The sequence below is a fragment of the Nomascus leucogenys genome, chromosome 19 (assembly GCF_006542625.1).
Source record: "Nomascus leucogenys isolate Asia chromosome 19, Asia_NLE_v1, whole genome shotgun sequence".
NCBI classification, from domain to species: domain Eukaryota; kingdom Metazoa; phylum Chordata; class Mammalia; order Primates; family Hylobatidae; genus Nomascus; species Nomascus leucogenys.
The window spans coordinates 35,300,524-35,319,467 of record NC_044399.1 but is presented as its reverse complement, the minus strand read 5'-3'; the positions used below and the strand labels follow the sequence as shown (position 1 = coordinate 35,319,467).

The window sequence follows — 18,944 nt, the reverse complement described above, 5'->3', positions numbered from 1 at the left end:
GGGGAGCGCCGGCCGGAATCTCATAGTGCGGTGACAAAAAACCGTGAGGGTGGCGCGGAACGGGCAAGAGACTACAGCGCCTACCTGGCAGGGGCGCGAGCTCACACGCCGCCTCCTGGACTCCCGGCCCGGGCCGCACGGAGCCAGGCGGACCCAGGCGAGCTCCACCTCCGGAGGTGGGGCCGGCCACGCGGCCATTGGTCCGCGCCCTGGAGCCACCTGCCCCTACCTTGGGGGCGGGGTTACCTGGGCCCCGCCCCGCGGCTCGGGTTCCCGGGCCGCGTCCCGGTCCTCCGCCTCCGCCCCCGCCCCCGCCCCGCCCCGGCGCGCGGCCCCGCCCCCGAGTCCTGGGGCCCAGGCGCCTCGTGATGTCACCGCAGCTTTGATACAAAGAGCCCTTCGGCCCACGCGGGTCTCCCGGCAACGGGCGGGGGCGGGGCCGCGCCTTCCACTGGTGCCCAGAAGTGCGAGCGGCGGCGGCGGCGGGGCCGGGATTGTTCCTGCGCTTCAGGGCTGCCCGCGCCTCTGCCGGAGACCGGCCCACGGATGCGCACCCCGCCAGCTCTCGGGAGCCAGGTAAGCCGCGGCCCCGGGGCTGGCGCTCGCAGGGCTCCGGCGGCGCGCACCTGGCTGGGCCCGGCCCGCCGCCCCGGGAAGTTGGCGGAGAGCGGACTTGGCCTGGGAGGTTGGGTTACCTGAGCCAGCTTGTTCGGCCGCGAGTAGAAGCCGCTGCCAGGTGCGCGGGTGGCGGCTCCTTCCCCAGCGCAGTTCCAGGAAGTGCTTTTAGTGGGCTGGGAAGGGGGCTCGTTTGCTGGGGCGCCTCCCTGGGGACCCGACGGCGCGCCCCACCTCCGTCCGCAGCGACCCAGCCCTCTTGCCCTTGCGGGATCGGCGTGGTCCCCAGCGCCGTACCCTTGGGCCGGGTCCCCGAGGGGGCTGAGCGCCGCGAAGTTTTCCTGTAGCTCTTGGCGGCTGCACAGAGCCTGTTTCCTGGCTTCCCCCGTCCCTCTGGGCGGGTGGAGGGGGGTAGTCCTCGGGGCCAGCCCAGGTCGTGGTGTGGGGTCGGGGCCCTGCCCCTCCCCAAGCCGAGAAGCTGCCGTGGTGGGAGGTGTGTTGTGGCCCTTGAGGCGGCCAGTCTGCCCCGGTGGTGGGAGCTGTTGGCACAGCCGCTTCTCTCTGCAGGCGACAAGTGTCTCCAATGTCCTGGCGGCGCAGTCTCTGGAGACCGTGTCTGTGCTGTGGGGAACTGGGTTCCAACACAGCCCCGGACCCTACTCCTCGCCTGTGCAAACTCTCCAGTGCCTCCTCTTTCCCTTTTCCCTCACCCTGCTCTCCCACAGAGGGCTGGAAATGACACCTCACTCGCCCTGAGGGCCATGCCAGTTTTCCTTGACTGACTGATTTTCTCAAAGTAATGTGAGAGGTCTGGGTCCTGTCTCTGCACTTAGCCTCCACCAGGTCTTGGAGTGGCAGCACCCTGGGCTGGTTCCTGGTGATCCACCAAACCTCTGCCCTGCCCTCCCAGGGCAGGAGGCAGGTGGCATTGGCTTGGGCTCCTGGGACGCTGAAAAGCAATGGGGCAGGCACATGCCTTGGAACATCCCCAGGTCCTGCCCCAGCTGAAAGGTGGTTACGGTGGTTGCTGGGATGGGAAAAAGGAGACTCAAAGGGGTCGGAGGCAGTACTAATTGTGTGCCACTAGACCTCTGCAATAGGAGCTCTCTCACTCCCCCCCATATCCTCCCCCCACCAACTAGCGTTGCCTTGGTGGAGTGCCTCAGTCGCTGCCTTTGACTGGGGTCTCCCCCAGGTGCTGGCACCCTGGCACTGGCCCAAACCTTACCCTGCCTTCTGGCTTTCGGGGACTGTTGATTATGTTCCCAGGGAACATTACACACGGGACACTTCCCTGCCTTCAAGGTGTTTGCAAGCTCAGGCAGTCTGAATACTGGGTCTGCTCTGGGCCTGCCCGGCTCTTCTAAGTTGATTGCAAGTTGCCTGCAGTTGTCTTTGAGGTCCCTGTGACTTCACAGGGGAGAGTGTGGCCTGGCGTGGGGAGGGAAGCCGCTTGGGTTCTTCACTGTAGGAGGCAGCGCGCTTGGACAAATGCGTAGTGGAGAACAGCTTCGGAATTTGAAAGGGGTACTGGACTTAGGCGAAGGGGGTGGAGTAAATGACTAAGGCCAGTAGAAGAGATAAGACTGGGCCGGAGGCGAGGGGCGGGACTAGCCAGGCCAGGTGAGCCAGCTGGGAGGCATGACCTTTGCCCTAAGGGAGGTCTGCAGGAGAGACTGCCTGGAGCCTGCCCCGGAAGGGACTTTTCGCCAAGTGCGGGAGGAAAAGCAGAAGAAATTAGAGGGCCCAGTGGGTTCTAAGCCACCTCCTTCGGGGTTCCAGAGGCAGCCTGCACTCGGAAGGCTCTGGGCTGCAGCTTGAGATACTCCACCGCCCCCCACTCTCCCTCCCGACCATCTGTGCCCCTCCTAAAGCATGCTAGTGCCTTCCTAGCCCCTTCCCCTCCTGGTAGGCAGGCTACTTCAGACCCAAGGTTTTCTCTTTGGCCATTCACCTGGGGCCCTTGCAACTCCCTCCTTCATCTGCACCCATAGGTATCTGGCAGTCCCCGCTCTGAGCAAACTGTTATGCTGAGGTTTTTCACAACTGATTCTGTTCTGAGGAGACTTCGCAATTTCACTTTATATGTTTCGGGTATGGGTAAGGAGTGGGTGAAGGGGGCAGGAGAGGCTCCCAATGAAATAGCAGGTGAGCAGTCCCCAGAAGGCAGGCATCTCCGAACGGGAAAGGGCATGCTGTCTCCTGGCACCGGGCTCATTGTGTTTGAAAAGGAAGCATCTTTTTTTTTTTTAATTGAGTTGAGACAGGGTCTTGCTCTATGGCCCAGGCTGGAATCAAGTGGTGTGTTCAGGGCTCACTGCAGCCTCCCACCCTCCCAGGCTCAAGCAGTCTTCCCACCTCAGTCTCAGCTGGGACTACAGGTGTGTGCCACCCTGCATCTGGCTAATTTTTGTCTTTGTTTTTGTAGAGATGGGGTTTTGCCATGTTGTCCAGGCTGGTCTTAAACTCCTGGGCTCAAGGGTTCCGCCTGCCTCGGCTTCCCAAAGCGCTGGGACTACAGGCATGAGCCACCACACCCAGCCGAAGCATCTTTATCTGTTCGTGCCTGCTGCCTGGTGTTAGCAGTGGGGCACAGTGTCCTGGCCTTGCTAGGCACACAGAACCCCCGGGGCTGGGCTCTGTTTTCCTCTGGGTCAGCTCTGCTGGCTCTTGACTCAGGAACTGGGCACTTATGGCTTCAAACACTGGCCTCAAAGATCAATGCCCAGTTACTTCGTCTCAGGTCTCATGGCTGGATTATTGGGTGGTCCCATCCATACCAGTTAGGCACCACAAGACAGGCACGCCAATTTGGCAGTCCCACCTGGTGCCTTACTGGATGTCGTACGATCTTTGCCCCTGAATGGTACCACAGTCTCCCTCACCAGGAGGCGTTTCGGGACACGGAGGCTTCCCCATCTCTGTTCGCTCAGCCCCCAGCACATCTCCCAGTACAGGACAAGTGGTACTGAATTCATTCGCCAGATTCTTGGTTGTCTACTTTGTGCCAGATTCTGTGCTGGGCACTGGAGATACAGCAGTGAACAAAACAGACGAGAACCCCTGCCTTCAAGGAGCTCACAGGATGGTAGTGAGGCAGGTAGACCAGTAAAACCCGGATCATGAGAGTTGGCAGGAGGGAGAGCAGGGAAGGGGAGGGAGTGCTGGGTTTCAGAGTCAGACAGGGAAGTCCTCACTGAGAAGGTGACATCCTGACGAAAGAGGTACAGGCAGAGAAAAGAGGAACTGCAAGGGCCCTGAGGTGGGACGGTGGCTGGCATGCTGTGTCTGTCCACAGAACTACAAGACAGGATGTGATTGGAGAGCAAGCCAGGGCTGGGGGGACAGGGGACAAGCTCAGAGAGATGGGGGACCACCCAATGCTGTGACAACCCAGAATCCCAGGAGGAGGAGGAGAGGGGACTGACAGTACAAGTGAGAATAGAAATCCACAGGCACGAGCTGTCTTCCATTGCTCTGCCCTCCTCAGAGCCTCCGCATCGAGGGGATTTGGGCATTGAGGCATTTCTGGAGGACAGGCTTCTGTGGCCACTGCTGCCACGGACTTCCCTGCCCTCTGCTTGAGTCGGGTCAGATGAGCCTGTCCATGTGAACGTGGAAACGTTTCCTGCCAGACTATGCTGTTGCCACCACACGAATCAAACCAGCAAAGGACACACCGGCGATGTGCATACAGCTGTGTCTCTGACAGCTGCCTGGCCTGCCTGCTGTTCCCACGGGTCAGCTCCTATCGGGTAGGGACAGGTCCTGCTCTCAAGGCTCATAAAGCAGCCAGCAGCCTGCCCGTGTTTTCCACACTCTGGCCTGTGCCACCCAGCCTGTCTCCTCATCTCTTGTCTGATCCTCAAGGGCTCCCTGGCCTCCCTCTTCACTCCCTCTGCCTGTGGGCAGGCAGCAGCACGGTTCTATGGGGTCCTAAGGACCCCAGAGAGTCACTCCCACATTTGAGCAGCAACTTTGGGTTTAGTCTGTCCAGTTTAGGGCCCCAGATCATATATATGTGTGTACACACACGTGTGTTTGCGTGTCGTGCGGCATTCAGATGGGGCATCCTGTTTAGCCCCCTGCTATGGGGTGGCTGAGGGTTGGGGTGCCCTCTGAGTTTTTGGTGGGTGGGGCTTCAGCAGGGTATCTTGGCTACCTCTCCTGGCCAGCACATGTTCTCCTGGGAGGATTTGCAGCTTTGGGCCTGACTACGGTTCCAAGCAGCATGATCTGGAGTCCACACTGGGTGGCAGGCTGCAGAGAAGGTGCCCCCAAAAGCCTGGACGGCACCCTTATCTGTTTTCATTTGGAGCTATTTTCTCATTTTCTCATGCCAAGTGTCTGACTACACATGGCAGTCCTTCCCCAAGTGTTTGTGGCTTCATCATAATACTGTTAATTGAATGGAATTTGTCATTGGCCAGCTTCTGTGGACCCCATTCAAGGCTGAGTGGATGCTGGGGGCGCCCAGCTGGCCTTGCTCAGAGGGGTCCCGAGCATCTTGGTGCTTCGGGAGCTGAGCCCCCCTCAAGAGCATTGATGACCAAGAGCTCAGATTCTCAGAACCCCCCTGAGCACCCAGACAGCCTGGGTGGTTACTTCTTCACTTTTTCCCATGACCTGGAAAGGAGATGAGACGGGGAGGAGAACATAGGCAACCAGAAAGATGTGCAGCCTACAAGGGTCGTATGAAGGTCAGGGGTGGCTGTGGTGGCCCAGAGCTGTGGGGTCTGGGTGACCTCCAGCCCAAATCCGCCCGGCAGGCCAGTGCTAGTCATGCCAGCATTTCCAAACCCACTTCTTGACTTACCTTAAGAAACGGGAAGTTTTCCAACTGTTGGTCACATTTTTAATTGATTTAACCTGCTTCATCTTCCCAGACAAGTGGGTTCTTTCCCAACAACATAAACGTTAATTCAGATGAAAACAAAGCTCTGTAGAAGTTATTAATATCTGTGACTCTGCTCATGGGAGCCTTTCTCTTTTGAGGTACCAGAAAGAGGAAGGTCTAAACAGAACTGGAGTGTGGGAGAGTGGGCGGGCTCTCTCTCTTTAGTCATCTGCGGTCACCCACCCCCTGCGCTCTGCAAGCCTGATACCATGAAAAGGGAACCCACATTTCAAATAGCTGCTGCTGCTCCAGTGAGCTTGGGGTAAGGGAGCTGAGGGGTGTCTGCCCTCTGCACCAGACTCAAGTCTCCCTCCTAGAATAGGAGCGAGAATAGCAGCAAGTCCCTGCCCCCTGCTCCCTCGTTTTCCTGGAAGAAATGCCTACCTAAGACACAGGCACCTTCATCCCACGCTTTGTCACCCGAGGCCTGTTTCCTTAAGGAGAAAAAATGAGCGCCAGAAAACTTCTGGGTCTAGATCCTGGCTCTGTTGCTCACTAGTTGTGGAACTTTGGACAAGCGACCTCACCCTTCTGATTTCACTTTCCCTGGCCTTCCTCTTCACTCCCTCTGCTTGTGGGCAGGCAGCAGCATGGTTCTGTGGGGTCCTAAGGACCCCAGGGAGTCACTCCCACATTTGGGCAGCAGCTTTGGGTTTAGTCTGTCCAGTTTGGGGCCCCAGATCATATATGTGTGTGTGCACACACGTGTGTGTTTGCGTGTCAGGCAGCATTCAGATGGGGCATCCTGTTCATCCACCCCCCTGCTATGGGGTGGCTGAGGGTTGGGGTGCCCAACATGTAGAATGGGGTTGATAATAGCACCTGCCTCGCAGGGTGATGGTGAAAATAAAATGAGCCCTGGTGATTTAATATGGCCAGTCTAGGTTCTGGCCTTTACTTAGTTGGCACTCATGGATGGTTAGATGGTTAGAGAGTCAGGCCAGTTTAGTACCAAAATGCCTTCAGAGTCAGGCTGTCTCTGGGTTCAAATCCTGGCTCTGCCCCTTGCTATTCGTGGAATCTTAGACAAGTTATTTAACTTCTCTGTGCCTCAGCTTCCCCACCTGTAAAATGAGAATGAGGCTAGTACCTCCCTCACAGGGTTCGTGGTAAGGCTAAAATATGTAAATGTATGAAAAGCAGTTAAAACTGTGCTTTGGGGTGAGCTGTTATTCTTAGTTCCTGCAGGCTTCCGCTGGTTTGATTGTTGTGACTGATAACCTTCGCACCTAACAGAATGTCTTGCCGGGGAGCGTCATGGCCCAAACAGGAAGGTGGCAGGGGAAAAACTCCATTACTCAAGGGCCTTTGTGAGAGAAGCAAAACTCTACTTCCTCAGCTTTTGTGGGTTTTTAAATCTTTTTTTTCAATTTTAATTTTAATTTTTTTAAAAAAAAGTAGAAATGAGGTGCTACTGTGTTACCCAGGCTGATCTCGAATTCCTGCCCTCAGGTGATCCTCCCACCTCAGCCCCCCAAAGTGCTGGGATTACAGGCATGAGCCACTGCGCCCAGCCAGCTTCTGTGTTTTTAACAAACCTGCTTGGGCTCTGCAGATACAGATTCTGGGTCTGGGATGAAGTGACTAGCATTTGCGTGGCAATCCGTGAATGAGATGCCAAGCAGCTTCCGAGGTGACAGACTTCTCCCCAGGTTCAGTGAGGGAGGCTGTACCTAGCCCGTCCTTCCAGAGGCTGCTCACACTGCCAGGCTGTGGCTGGCCTGCCAAGGGGTGGATGGCCCTCCACACCTCGGCCCACCTGCCCTTCACCTCCAGCCAGGGCCTGCCTGTCCATCCACCTGTGCCTAGCTGGAAAAGCTGGCTTGGAGCAGTGCTGCCCGTCTGCCACTGCCAGCCCACAGCATCTGCCTTATTAAAATGCTGAGGCTCTGGCTGGCCACACGCCCCAGGAGATTTGGAGAAAAGCCAGACAAAAAGGTGCAGGCTGTGCCACCGCCCAGCCACACTGGGTGACTGCCCTTGGTAGTTAACCACAGAGTCATCCAGCTTGGCTGCCCACAGGTCTGTAGCTCCACTCAGGCGAAGCTGGCTAGCCTGGCCTAGCCTGGCTGGTTAGGTGGGCAGGACAGCCTCCACTTGACTGATTTTTTTTTTTTTTGAGACAGGGTTTCGCATTTCTGCCCAGGCTAGAGTGCAATGATACAATCTTGGCTCACTGTAGCCTCGACCTCCTGGGCTCAAGTGATCCTCCTACCTCAGCTGCCTGAGTAGCTGGGTGCACCACCACTCCCAGCTATTTATTTATTCATTTGGTAGAGATGAGGTCTCACTATGTCACCCACGCTGGTCTCAAACTTCTAGGCGTAAGCAGTCCTCCCACCTTGGCCTCCCAAAGTGCTGGAATTACAGGCATGAGCCACCGTGCCTGACTCGTCTGACTGATGTTAGGCAACCTTGAATTGATGGCCTTCTGGTGAAATGAGGGTTCTTGTTGACAAGGCAGGTCTGGCCACCACATTTTTGTATGATTATCTGCACGATTGCATCAGTTGTTAGCAAAGAAGGATTTTATAGCGGCAGGTGTGTGCTCATGTGCTTGTGTGGAGTTGTTGACTGCCCTTCATTGCACACACGGTCTGCGGAACTGTGACTGAATCCCTGTTCCTCACTCACACTCACATGGTATTTTCTGGGATTCTAAGGCACATTCTTTTTTTCCTTTCCTTTTTTTCCATTTAACATCTTAAATTGGAATGTGTCGCACATTTGCGGATTATTATAATTTGCAGCGCATTTTTCTTGGCATACTTGAAATAACGGTGCATTGTAAAATCAGAGGTGTCTCAGATTTAATGAAATAGAAACTAGGTAACCTCTGGGGAACTTACATAATTTGTCCAGTTCTTCCAAGGAAGCAGGTGGAGCCACCTTGTAGTGGTGGCAGATTATATGAGGGGACGCTGATGTGGTTCGAGGGGACAGGCTTGGATTGGGCTTAGATTCCAGCTTTATGGCTCACCAGCTGTGTGGCCTTGGCAAAGTAGAGCGACCTCTCTGAGCCTCAGGATTTTCCTCCCACCACGTATGAATCGTGGCTCCACAGTTGTCATGGTTGTGTGCAAGGCAACGTTCCCTGTTTCTCTTGCTGGGTATCATCTAAGGTCTGCCCCGTTCCATCTGGGCTAAGAGGGAAAATAAGGGCAGGGAGTGGGTCACTGGCCTTCCCAAGGGAGCAGAGGGAAACTGGTGTTCCAAGGGCTTCTTGACTCAGTTTATAATCCTTGGACATTACTCTTCTTCCCTCGTCCTTCTCCCCCTTTGCCTGAGTTTTCATTTTCATGTGTGTTTCCTTTTAGCAATTTTCTTTCAAATCGCTCCTCTCCCTTTCTGTAAAGTCTTCCCACATGTAGCCTCTTTGAAGCTCCCTGTGGTGGGAAAGGGGAGAAGGGCTCTACCTGAAGGCCTGGATGGCACAGACCTCAGAAGCCCAGTGTGCCATGGTCCCTGCAAGCTTCAGCTCAAGTCCAAGTTCTGGTACCATCAGCGTTGCTAACTGCTGTTCCCGTGGCTGCAGGGTCAGCCTGAGTCCACTCCAGTGCACAGTGTTGTCCATGGGGTGCTGGATGTCGTATCGCTGAGAGCATTTGGTATTCTCTGTACCCTCCTTGCTGCGTTAACATCAGACCTGGTTCAAATCCCAGCCCTGCAACCTTTCCCAAATTACTTAACCTCCTTGAACCTGTGTATTCTTATCTAAACAGTGGCTGATGCACAGAAACACCTGGCACACGATAGGTGCTTAGCAGATGCGTGCTTTCCTTGTTCTCAAATGTTTAAGACCCCTTTGTGGACAGGCACGATGGTTCATGCCTGTAATCCTAGCACTTTGGGAGGCCAACGCGGGCGGATCACCTGAGGTCAAGAGTTCAAGACCAGCCTGACCAACATGGTGAAACCTCATCTCTACTGAAAATACAAAAATCAGCCCAGCGTGTTGGTAGGCGCCTGTAGTCCCAGCTACCCAGGAGGCTGAGGCAGGAGAATCGCTGGAACCTGGAAGGCGGAGGCTGCAGTGAGCCAAGATCATGCCACTGCACTCCAGCCTGGGCGACAGAGCAATACTCCATCTCAAAAACAAAACAAAAAAAAACTACTTTGTGCTTCTTTAGGCGCTAAGGATCTCGGGGAGTGCCAGCCAGTGGCACTGCTCCTGAGACAGATGGAGGAGTTCTGGGCAGGGGGCAGTGGCAAAGGCACAGGGGCCTGTGTGAGCAGGATGTATCGGGGCCCTGTCCTTCAGGATGGCTGGGCTGCAGTGGGGTGGGGCAGGACAGAGAGAGAGGAGGAAAAGTGGTGGTGTGGGCACCCAGTCGGCACCTGCAGGGGTGCAGGTGACAAGGCTGCACAGGGTCTGGCTGGAGTAGTACATAGGGTTAGGTGTGGGCTGTTCATGGAAGTCGGCGCTGAGTTGGGGAGGCACCAGGAGACAGCCACATGGGGATGTCTGGGTGACAGTGGCCCCCAGGCAGGGGCTGAGCGTGAGCTGCTGGCTAGAGGGAGGCTTTAAGAGCAGGTGATGGTTTGAAACCTTGTTTTCCTCGGAGATCTTCTCTCTGCCCATCTCCCTCTTGAGATTCCAATGAGAGCCAGCAGGCCGACCTCCTCAATTTTGTGTGTAGTGTCAGAGATTCGAAGCCCCCTCTTTGATGAGGTGGTGCTTATGCCCCCTGTGCATAAGAAGCAGCACGTGCTGAGGCATTGGGGTGAGTAAAGGTGCCCTGGAGCCCGGGGTACTAGGGAAGGGGAAAGGCAGAGCATGTCCTGAGGCTGAGAACTGCTGGAAGGGGCTTTGCGAGCTGCTCTCAGGAGCTGGGCCTGGCAGTGGAGAGCTCACAAGCTCTTAGAGGGGGTTCCCAATGGACTCCCTGGGAGGGAGGGTCTCCACCCCATGAGCCCCTAATGCCCTCTCACCTGTCCCCACTGCGGGAAAGCCTGCCCTGGCCAGGCCCTAAGCTGAGCCCTGGCCAGCTATGCTTGAGTGACATCCCCCAACCCCCCCATGCAAGACAGCAGCTTCTGGAACACGAAGCTTGGGTAGCTGGGTCTAGCAAAGGCCATAGGACAAAGAGAGACACCTGAACTGAGCTTGCTGGGAAGACCATGGGGCCTCTGTGCTGATGGGAGGTACCAGAAGATGGGGCAGGGAGGAGGAGAGGGTTATAAAAACCAAGGGCTCTGGCAGGAGGCCCTGCAGGGTTGGGAGGAGAGTCACCCTGCTGACCCTGACCTGCCTGCTCCAGAAGGATGGGTCACATGGAGCCTTGGCCATTGGCTGTGGGTAAACATCGGTGCCTCAGGCTGCCGAAGGCCTGAGGGTTCTGTGGCGGAGGAGGAGTTGGGTGGGAACCCACCCTGGCTTTGGTCTGTGGGTTGGCTCCATCCAGGCATGCTCTCCTTGAGTTGGATAGTGGCCTCTCTCTGGAAAGTTCCATGTCACCTCTTTGGAGGGCACTCCCCTGAAAATGTAGCCTGATCTACCTGGTGGACTCTACCAGGAGAAAGAGCTGGCCTGAGCCACTGCTTTCCCTCCCAAACCTTCACTTTGAGTCAAGTGTTTTTATCATCACTCCTCTTATCATGATAGTAAAGTATGGAGCCCCCAAAGCAAGCCCCACAGACTCTTGGCTGTGTGAGTAATTAAGCCCTCTCTTCAAAAAGCCACATCTTGAAAAGCTACAATTTGTAGCAAAAAATAGCTGCCCATTCCAAGAACCAGGAGAGCCCTTTATAGGCACCCCATTCAGCTGCAGCATGTTACTTCGCTTTTGATGCTTGAGTTGCTGGGACCTCTGGTCCATGCTTTCCTTGGGGGAACCAGAGATGCAGTGGCTGTATGGGAACTGGAGCTTCCAGTAGGCATTTGGGAAATCTTTTCTGAGAATTTAGATGGGATGATTGAAATTAGGGAACTCCTGATTTGGGTTTGCATGGCCCCAACTTTTTGTGTGACTCCAAAGGGGAGTAAAGAGAAAAACTGCAGGATACTTCAGGGGAAAGTGGATGAGATTCTCCGGACACCATTCCCCCACTTTTTCTTTTCCTTCTTTCTTTCTTTTTTTTTTTTTTTTAGATGGAGTTTCACTCTGTCGCCAGGCTGGAGTACAGTGGCACAGTCTCAGCTCACTGCAACCTCCTACTCCCGGGTTCAAGCGATTCTCCTGCCTCAGCCTCCCAAGTAGCTGGGATTACAGGCACGTGCCACTGTGTCCAGCTACTTTTTGTATTTTTAGTAGAGATGGGGTTTCATCATGTTGACCAGGATGGTCTCAATCTCCTGACCTTGTGATCCACCCGCCTCGGCCTCCCAAAGTGCTGGGATTACACGCATGAGCCACCGCACCCAGCCACATTTCCCCATCTATAAGGAGGAAAATGATAATTACTTGCAGGGAGTTTACCACCTCTGTAAAGCACAGAGCAGACCGGCCACGTGGTAGGCGCCCTAATATGTCAACTTTGTTTTCTTTCTCTGAGTTGTGGCTCCACCAGCCATTTGTAGACAGGAGATCTTTGTGGCTTCAGGTAGGTGATGGGGGACTGAAAACTAAGAGGAAACACCTCCCCTGACCTGCAGCTTCTCTTTGAGCTGGCATTCCTGGAATTCTTGGGGCTGGCTGCTGGGTTTGTTTTCCAGATGTGGAAGCAATTTAAGTTCTGTTTTCATAATCCCCAACAGTTTGCCTCCGAAGTCCACATTCCCATTTGAAAATCAAGGCCGTTGGCTCTGTTTGCAGGGCAGAGGGTAGGCTAGATAGCCTCTTCAGACCCTTTTTGTTTAGGAAAGGGGCTTACGGGGCACTCAGATCTGGGACCCAGGGCATTGTTGGGACAGTCACACCCCATCCAGGACTTGGTTAAAAGGTGAGTTCACTTTCTCTGTGGGTTTTCCTTGGAGATGATTCACTGAGCTAAATTCAGCTGCACCTTGGTTACAAACCAGTTCTAGACCGCTGTGGAGTGGCGGGGGTGGGGCTCGGGTTTGGGCCATGTCACAGGCCAGCTGGCGTCCCTCTGAGCAGGGTGCCCACGTGTCCCGGGGGCAGTAGCGGCCCTCCTTCCCACACTGACCACAACAGAGGGAGGAAAATGCTCCAGATGTCAAGTAGCCAGAAATACTGTCTGGCATGGAGAAACTGGTAATATCTTGTTCAGTTACTGAGTGCTGCTGGTCACAGAGGCAGCCTGACCCAGGATAAAAGGCTCCTTGTGTGAGGGCCTGTGGCTCCAGCGCTAACTGCTGATTTCTTCTCTTGTAAAGCAATCGCTGTGTAGGTAAAATACCTTTTACATTAGTCTTATAACTATACTAAATACAGTTTTGGGCAAACAAAAATTGCCTTTGCAATTCTAATGTCTCTGAACTGTGCATATGCTTCTCTAAAATTGAAATAGAATGCTTATACTACTGAGAGAACGCACAAGAAAATGGAAATGGCTGGGCACGGTGGCTCATGCCTGTAATCCCAGCACTTTGGGAGGCTGAGGCAGGCAGATCATGAGGTCAAGAGATCGAGACAATCCTGGCCAACATGATGAAACCCCATCTCTACCAAAAATACAAAAATTAGCCGGGTGTGGTGGCGGGCGCCTGTAGTCCCAGCTACTCAGGAGGCTGAGGCAGGAGAGTCACTTGAACTCAGGAGGCGGAGGTTGCGGTGAGCCGAGATTGTGCCACTGCACTCCAGCCTGGTGACAGAGTGAGACTCTATCTCAAAAAAAAAAAAAAAAGAAAATGGAAATAACTTACTTAGATATAGTGTTTATAGCATGCCATCCTGATAATCATAGATTCACCAAGCTTTGATTTCAACAAAATACCATCTCTTAAGAAGTAGCAGTATTTCAAACTAATCATGAAAGACAATAAGACAATACAACTTCTTGTTTTTTTTTTTGTTTTTTTTTTTAGGACAGACCAAAAATAAATCCCTGAGTCTCTTGAGTAGGTTCTGGAAATCCAGTTACAGATGCTCCTTGATGGGGTTACATCCCGATAAACCCATTGTATATTGGAAGTATCATAAGTTAAAAAAAATAAAAGAAAAAAATGCATTTAATACATCCCACCTACCAAACACCATAGCTTAGCCTAGGCTACCTTAAATGTGCCCAAAACACCTACTTTAGCCTACAGTTGGGCAAAATCATCTAACACAGAGCCTGTTTTACAATAAAGTGTTTTATGTCCCACGCAATTTATTTTTTGTTGTTGTTGTTTGGTTTGGTTTGGTTTGGTTTTTGAGATGGAGTCTTGCTCTGTCACCCAGGCCGGACTGCAGTGGCACGATCTTGGCTCACTGCAAGCTCCGCTTTCCGGGTTCACACCATTCTCCTGCCTCAGCCTCCCAAGTAGCTGGGACTACAGGCGCCCGCCACCACGCCCAGCTAATTTTTTGTATTTTTAGTAGAGATGGGGTTTCACCATCGTCTCGATCTCCTGACCTCGTGATCCGCCCGCCTCGAGCTCCCAAAGTGCTGGGTGTAATCCACCGCGCCTGGCCCGTCCCACACAGTTTATTAAGTACTATGCTGAAAGTGAAAAACAATGCTCTTATAGGTACTTGAAGTACGACTTCTACTGACTGTGGATCACTTTGCACCATCATACAGTTGAAAAATCAAAGTCAGCGCGGGCACAGTGGCTCACGGTGGCCTGTAATTCCAGCATGTTGGGAGGCCAAGGTGGATGGATCACTTGAGGCCAGGAGTTTGAAACTAGCCCAGACAACATGCCAAAACCCCATCTGTACTGAAAATATAAAAATTAGCCTGGCGTGGTGATGGGCACCTGCAATCCCAGCTATTTGGGAGGCTGAGACAGGAGAATCACTTGAACCCAGGAGGGGGGCGTTGCAGTGAGCTGAGATGGTGCCGCCGCACTCTGGCCTGGTTGACAGAGTGAGACCTTGCCTCAAAAAAAAAAAAAAAAAAAAAAAAATCGTAAGTCAAACCATTGTAAGTTGAGGACCATCTGTAGTTCTCTTTAAAGGCTGAACTGGCTGGGCGAGGTGGCTCACACCTGTAATCCTAGCACTTTGGGAAGCTGAGGCAGGTGGATCACTGGAGGTCAGGAGTTCAAGACCAGCCTGGCCAATATGGTGAAACCCCATCTCTACTAAAAATACAAAAATTAGCCGGGCGTGCTGGTGGGCACCTATAATCCCAGCTACTTGGGAGGCTGAGGCAGGAGAATTGCTTGAACCCAGGAGACAGAGGTTGCAGTGAGCTGAGATTGTGCCACTGTACTCCAGCCTGGGTGACAGAGCAAGACTCTATCTCAAAAAATAAAAAAATAAAGGTTGAATTGAATTGACCTTGAAAAAATTCTCTTTTGTTATCAGGGTGAGAAGGTGGGTGAAAAATCCAGACTGAGCTTGGGTTGGGGTTTCCATGAAGGCTTCCTAGGGGAGGAGAAGGGATATTGGTATATTGGTCTTTTGGTCTGCTACGGCTGTCATAGCAAAGGACCACAGACTGCATGGCTTAAACAACCAAGGTGTGTTTTATCACAATTTTGGAGGCTGAAGTCTAGCATCAAGTGTCAGCAGGCCTGGTTTCTTCTGAGGCCTCTCTCCTTGGCTTGCAGACAGCCATCTTCTCCCTGTGTCGTCACATGGTCTTTCCTTTGTGTGTGTCCTAATCCCCTCTTACAAGGACATCAGTCACATTGCGTTAGGGCCCACCCATTAGGACTTCATTTTAAATGAATTACCTCTTTATTATTATTATTTTGTTGTTGTTTGCTTTGAGACAGAGTCTTGTTCTGTTGCCCAGGCTGGAGTGCAGTGGCACTATCTTGGCTCACTGCACCCTCCACCTCCCAGGTTCAAGTGATTCTCCTGCCTCAGCCTCCCGCGTAGCTGGGACTACAGGCATGTGGCACCATGCCTGGCTAATTTTTGTATTTTTAGTAGAGATTGGATTTCAACATGTTGGCCAGGCTAGTCTCGAACTCCTGACCTCAAGTGATCCACCCACCTCGACATCCCAAAGTGCTGGGATTGTAGGTTTGAGCCTACAATTCAGCCCGGCCTGAATTACCTCTTTGAAGACTCTATCTACAAATACAGTCACATTCTGAAGTACTAGGGATTAGGACTTCAATATATGAATTTTAGAGGGAACAGGATTCAGCCCATAACAGAAAAGGGTCTTGGGAACCTCCTTCAAGGGAAGGGGGAAGAGGAAGAGAAGGGTGGGCAGAGTAGAGGGGAGGCAGTTCTGCTTTCAGGCAAAGGCCCATGGGTGAGGGCCCTGGGGATGGCTGTTGACCACCTGCTCTATTTGGAAACATTTCTAGGACTCTTATGACTGTGAATGGTCTTTTAGAGGCCGGATCATTATTATGACCTCAGCCATCCATTGCCGCTTGATCTGATCATTTGAAACCAAGACTGCTCATCGTTCTGTTCTCATTTCATCCTCGGACCTCATGTTGGTCCATTCAGGCTCCAGTTTCTGTGGACTCTACCCTCTAGGATAGTATTCTTTCAGGATGGCTTCACTTTTTCATATCCTTTTAAGTAGAGCCGGACCTGTCAGGAAAAAGCGAATAAACCGATCAAAAAATCAACAAAAGATCTGAATAGACATTTCTATTATCTGTAATTTATATAAATGGCAAACAGGCATATGAAAGGTGCTCAACATCATTGATCATCAGAGAAATGCAAATGAAAACTGTAATGAGATATCATCCCATCCTAGTTAAAACACCTTTTATCCAAAAGACAGGCAATAACACTTTTCCTTAACTAGTTCAGCAAATTTGGGGCAGGCTCTTTTTTCATGTTTTCGTATAATGTTTACTGCTGCTGCTGTTTCTTTTTTTTTTTTTTTTTTTTTGAGACGTTGTCTCGCTCTGTCACCCAGGCTGGAGTGCAGTGGCGCGACCTCGGCTCACTGCAAGCTCCGCCCCCTGGGTTCACGCCATTCCCCTGCCACAGCCTCCCGAGTAGCTGGAACTACAGGCACCCGCCACCACGCCTGGCTAATTGTTTTGTATTTTTAATAGGGATGGGGTTTCACTGTGTTAGCCAAGATGGTCTCGAACTCCTGACCTCATGATCCGCTCGCCTCGGCCTCTTAAAGTGCTGGAATTACAGGTGCCCGCCACCACGCGCAGCTAATTTTTTTGTATTTTTAGTAGAGACAGGGTTTCACCATGTTGGCCAGGATGGTCTCGAACTCCTGACCTCATGATCGGCTCACCTTGGCCTCCCAAAGTGCTGGGATTACAGGTGTGAGCCACCGTGCCTGGCCTGTAACTTTCAAATGAACCAAGTTTCTTTTCAAATGAGCCATTTGAAAAGAAATTAGACTAAAATTATCAAAACTAAGGACATTTTCCTTCACAACTATATGCCATTAACACACCTGACAAAATTAAGCATAATTCCCTAATATCACCCAGTATCTACTCCAGATTCCATCTTCCTTGTTTATCCTCAAAAGGTCTTTTACAGCTGGGTGGTGGTTTGTATGTTTGATCTGGGATCTAATCAAGGATAATAATTCGGTTTCTATGTCTCTCAGTTAATCTAGAACAGTGGTTTGCAAAGTGTAGTCCTGGGACGAGTGGCATCCGCATCACCCGAGAACTTGTTAGAAATGCCTTTTCTTCCAATCTGCCTCAACCTTTAGAAATGCATCTTCCCTGTGGTGATGTGTAACTTCTTCTTCTATCCCATTTTTCCATTTGGTAGAAGTTAAATCCTAAGGCTTGATTCGAATTGAGTTAAATACTTCATTAAGCCCACATTATAGGTGATGCTGTGTACCTCGTAGGCATCGCATTGGGAGGCCGGCGCCTGGTTCTTTCCAATTAGTGATGCTAAATTTGATCTCTGCATTAAAGGGACAGTAGTCTATGTTCTCCCTGGTAGAGGTATGTGGAGTGCTTTGGTGTTTTGCAGCAATCTGTAGGGTGATTCTTTGGTATCGTGCGAGTATCTAGTTTTTCATTAGCCTTTCATCTACTGGTGTTATTCTGCAGTTGTTGAGTGTAGTGTTCTGTATGTATCAGTCTGAAGTTTGTGTTGTTCTGGTCTCCTGTGTCCTCTCTAATTCTCTTCTTTGCTTATTCCATCAATAATAATAATAATATATAATAATCATTATATATAATAATGATTATTATAATATATTAATAATGATAGTTATTATTACTATTATTAAAGACAGAATCTTGAGCTCTGTCACCCAGGTGCAATCATGGCTCACTGCATCCTCGAACTCGTGGCCTCAAGCAATCCTTTGGCCTCAGCCTCCTGAGTAGCTGGGATTACAGGCATGCACCACCTGGCTATTTTTTTTTACTTTTTTTTTTTGTAGAGATGGAGTCTCATTATGTTTCCCAGGCTGGCCTGGAGCTCCTGGCCACCTGCCTTGGCCTCCCAAAGTGCTGGCATTACAGGTGTGAGCCACGTTCACCATGTTCCATCAGTTTCTGAGAGAGGTGAATTAACAGCTCCCACTTCCCATTCTGTTAAGTTTTGCTTTATGTTTTGAGACTGTTAGATGCATAGATATAAAAGTGTTACATCTTGTTAAATTTCAATTGTGTTTCTTGTAAGTGGCATGTAGTTGTTTTTAATTTACTCAGACAATATTGATCTTTTAATAGGATTGTTTACTCAATTTTCTTTAAAAGTATTACTGATGTGGTAGAGTTTTAATCCCACATAATCTTTAGGTTTTTAATTGACATACAATTGTACATATTTAGAGAGTACAGTATGATGTTTTGATACACATATGTATTGTGGAATGATCAAATCAGAGTCATTAGCATAACCATCACTTCAAACACTTGTCATTTCTTTGTGATGAGAACATTCAAAATGCTATCTTCTAGCTATTTTTAAATACACATTGCTGTTAATTGTAGTAACCTTACTGTGCAATAGAACACCAGGACTTAGTCCTCCCATCTGACTATAGCTTCGTGCCTGTTGACCAACCTTTCCCCATCCTCCCTTCTCCTACCCTCTCCAGCCTCTGGTAACCACCATTCTACTTTCTACTTCTATGGGATAACTTCTTTAGATTCTACATAGGAGTGAGATCCTGCTGTTTGTCCTTCTCTACTTGGCTTATTTCACTTAACACAATGTTCTCTAGGTTCATCCATGTCACAAATGACAGGATTTTATTCTTTTTTATGGCTGAATACTATTCCATTGTGTATATATACACCCCATTTTAAAAATGCATTCATCTGTTGATAGGTACTTAGTTGACTCCATATTTCGGCTGTTGTGAATTGTGCTGCAATAAATGTGGGAATGCAGATCTCTCTTTGACATACTGATTTATTTTCTTTTGTATGTATACCTATTAGAGGAATTGTTGGATCATATGATAGTTTTAAATTCTTTGAGGAACCTCCATACCATTGTCCATAATGATT

At 51.2% G+C, this 18,944-nt stretch overlaps 1 protein-coding gene across 2 annotated transcripts in view; it reads left to right on the top strand.

Annotated features, from left to right (window-relative positions):
• RAB11FIP4 (RAB11 family interacting protein 4) overlaps nt 1–18,944 on the top strand; it is a 141,093-nt gene that overhangs the window by 96,732 nt on the left and 25,417 nt on the right. The window contains exon 1 of one of the 2 annotated variants that reach the window (XM_030799655.1): nt 407–576. The exons of the other annotated variant lie outside the window; for it this stretch is intronic. Within the exon in view, the coding sequence (XP_030655515.1) occupies nt 547–576 (30 nt within the window). The 5' untranslated portion in view covers nt 407–546. Of the gene's footprint in view, nt 1–406; nt 577–18,944 lie in introns of those variants that run through there. 2 annotated transcript variants of the gene reach the window in all.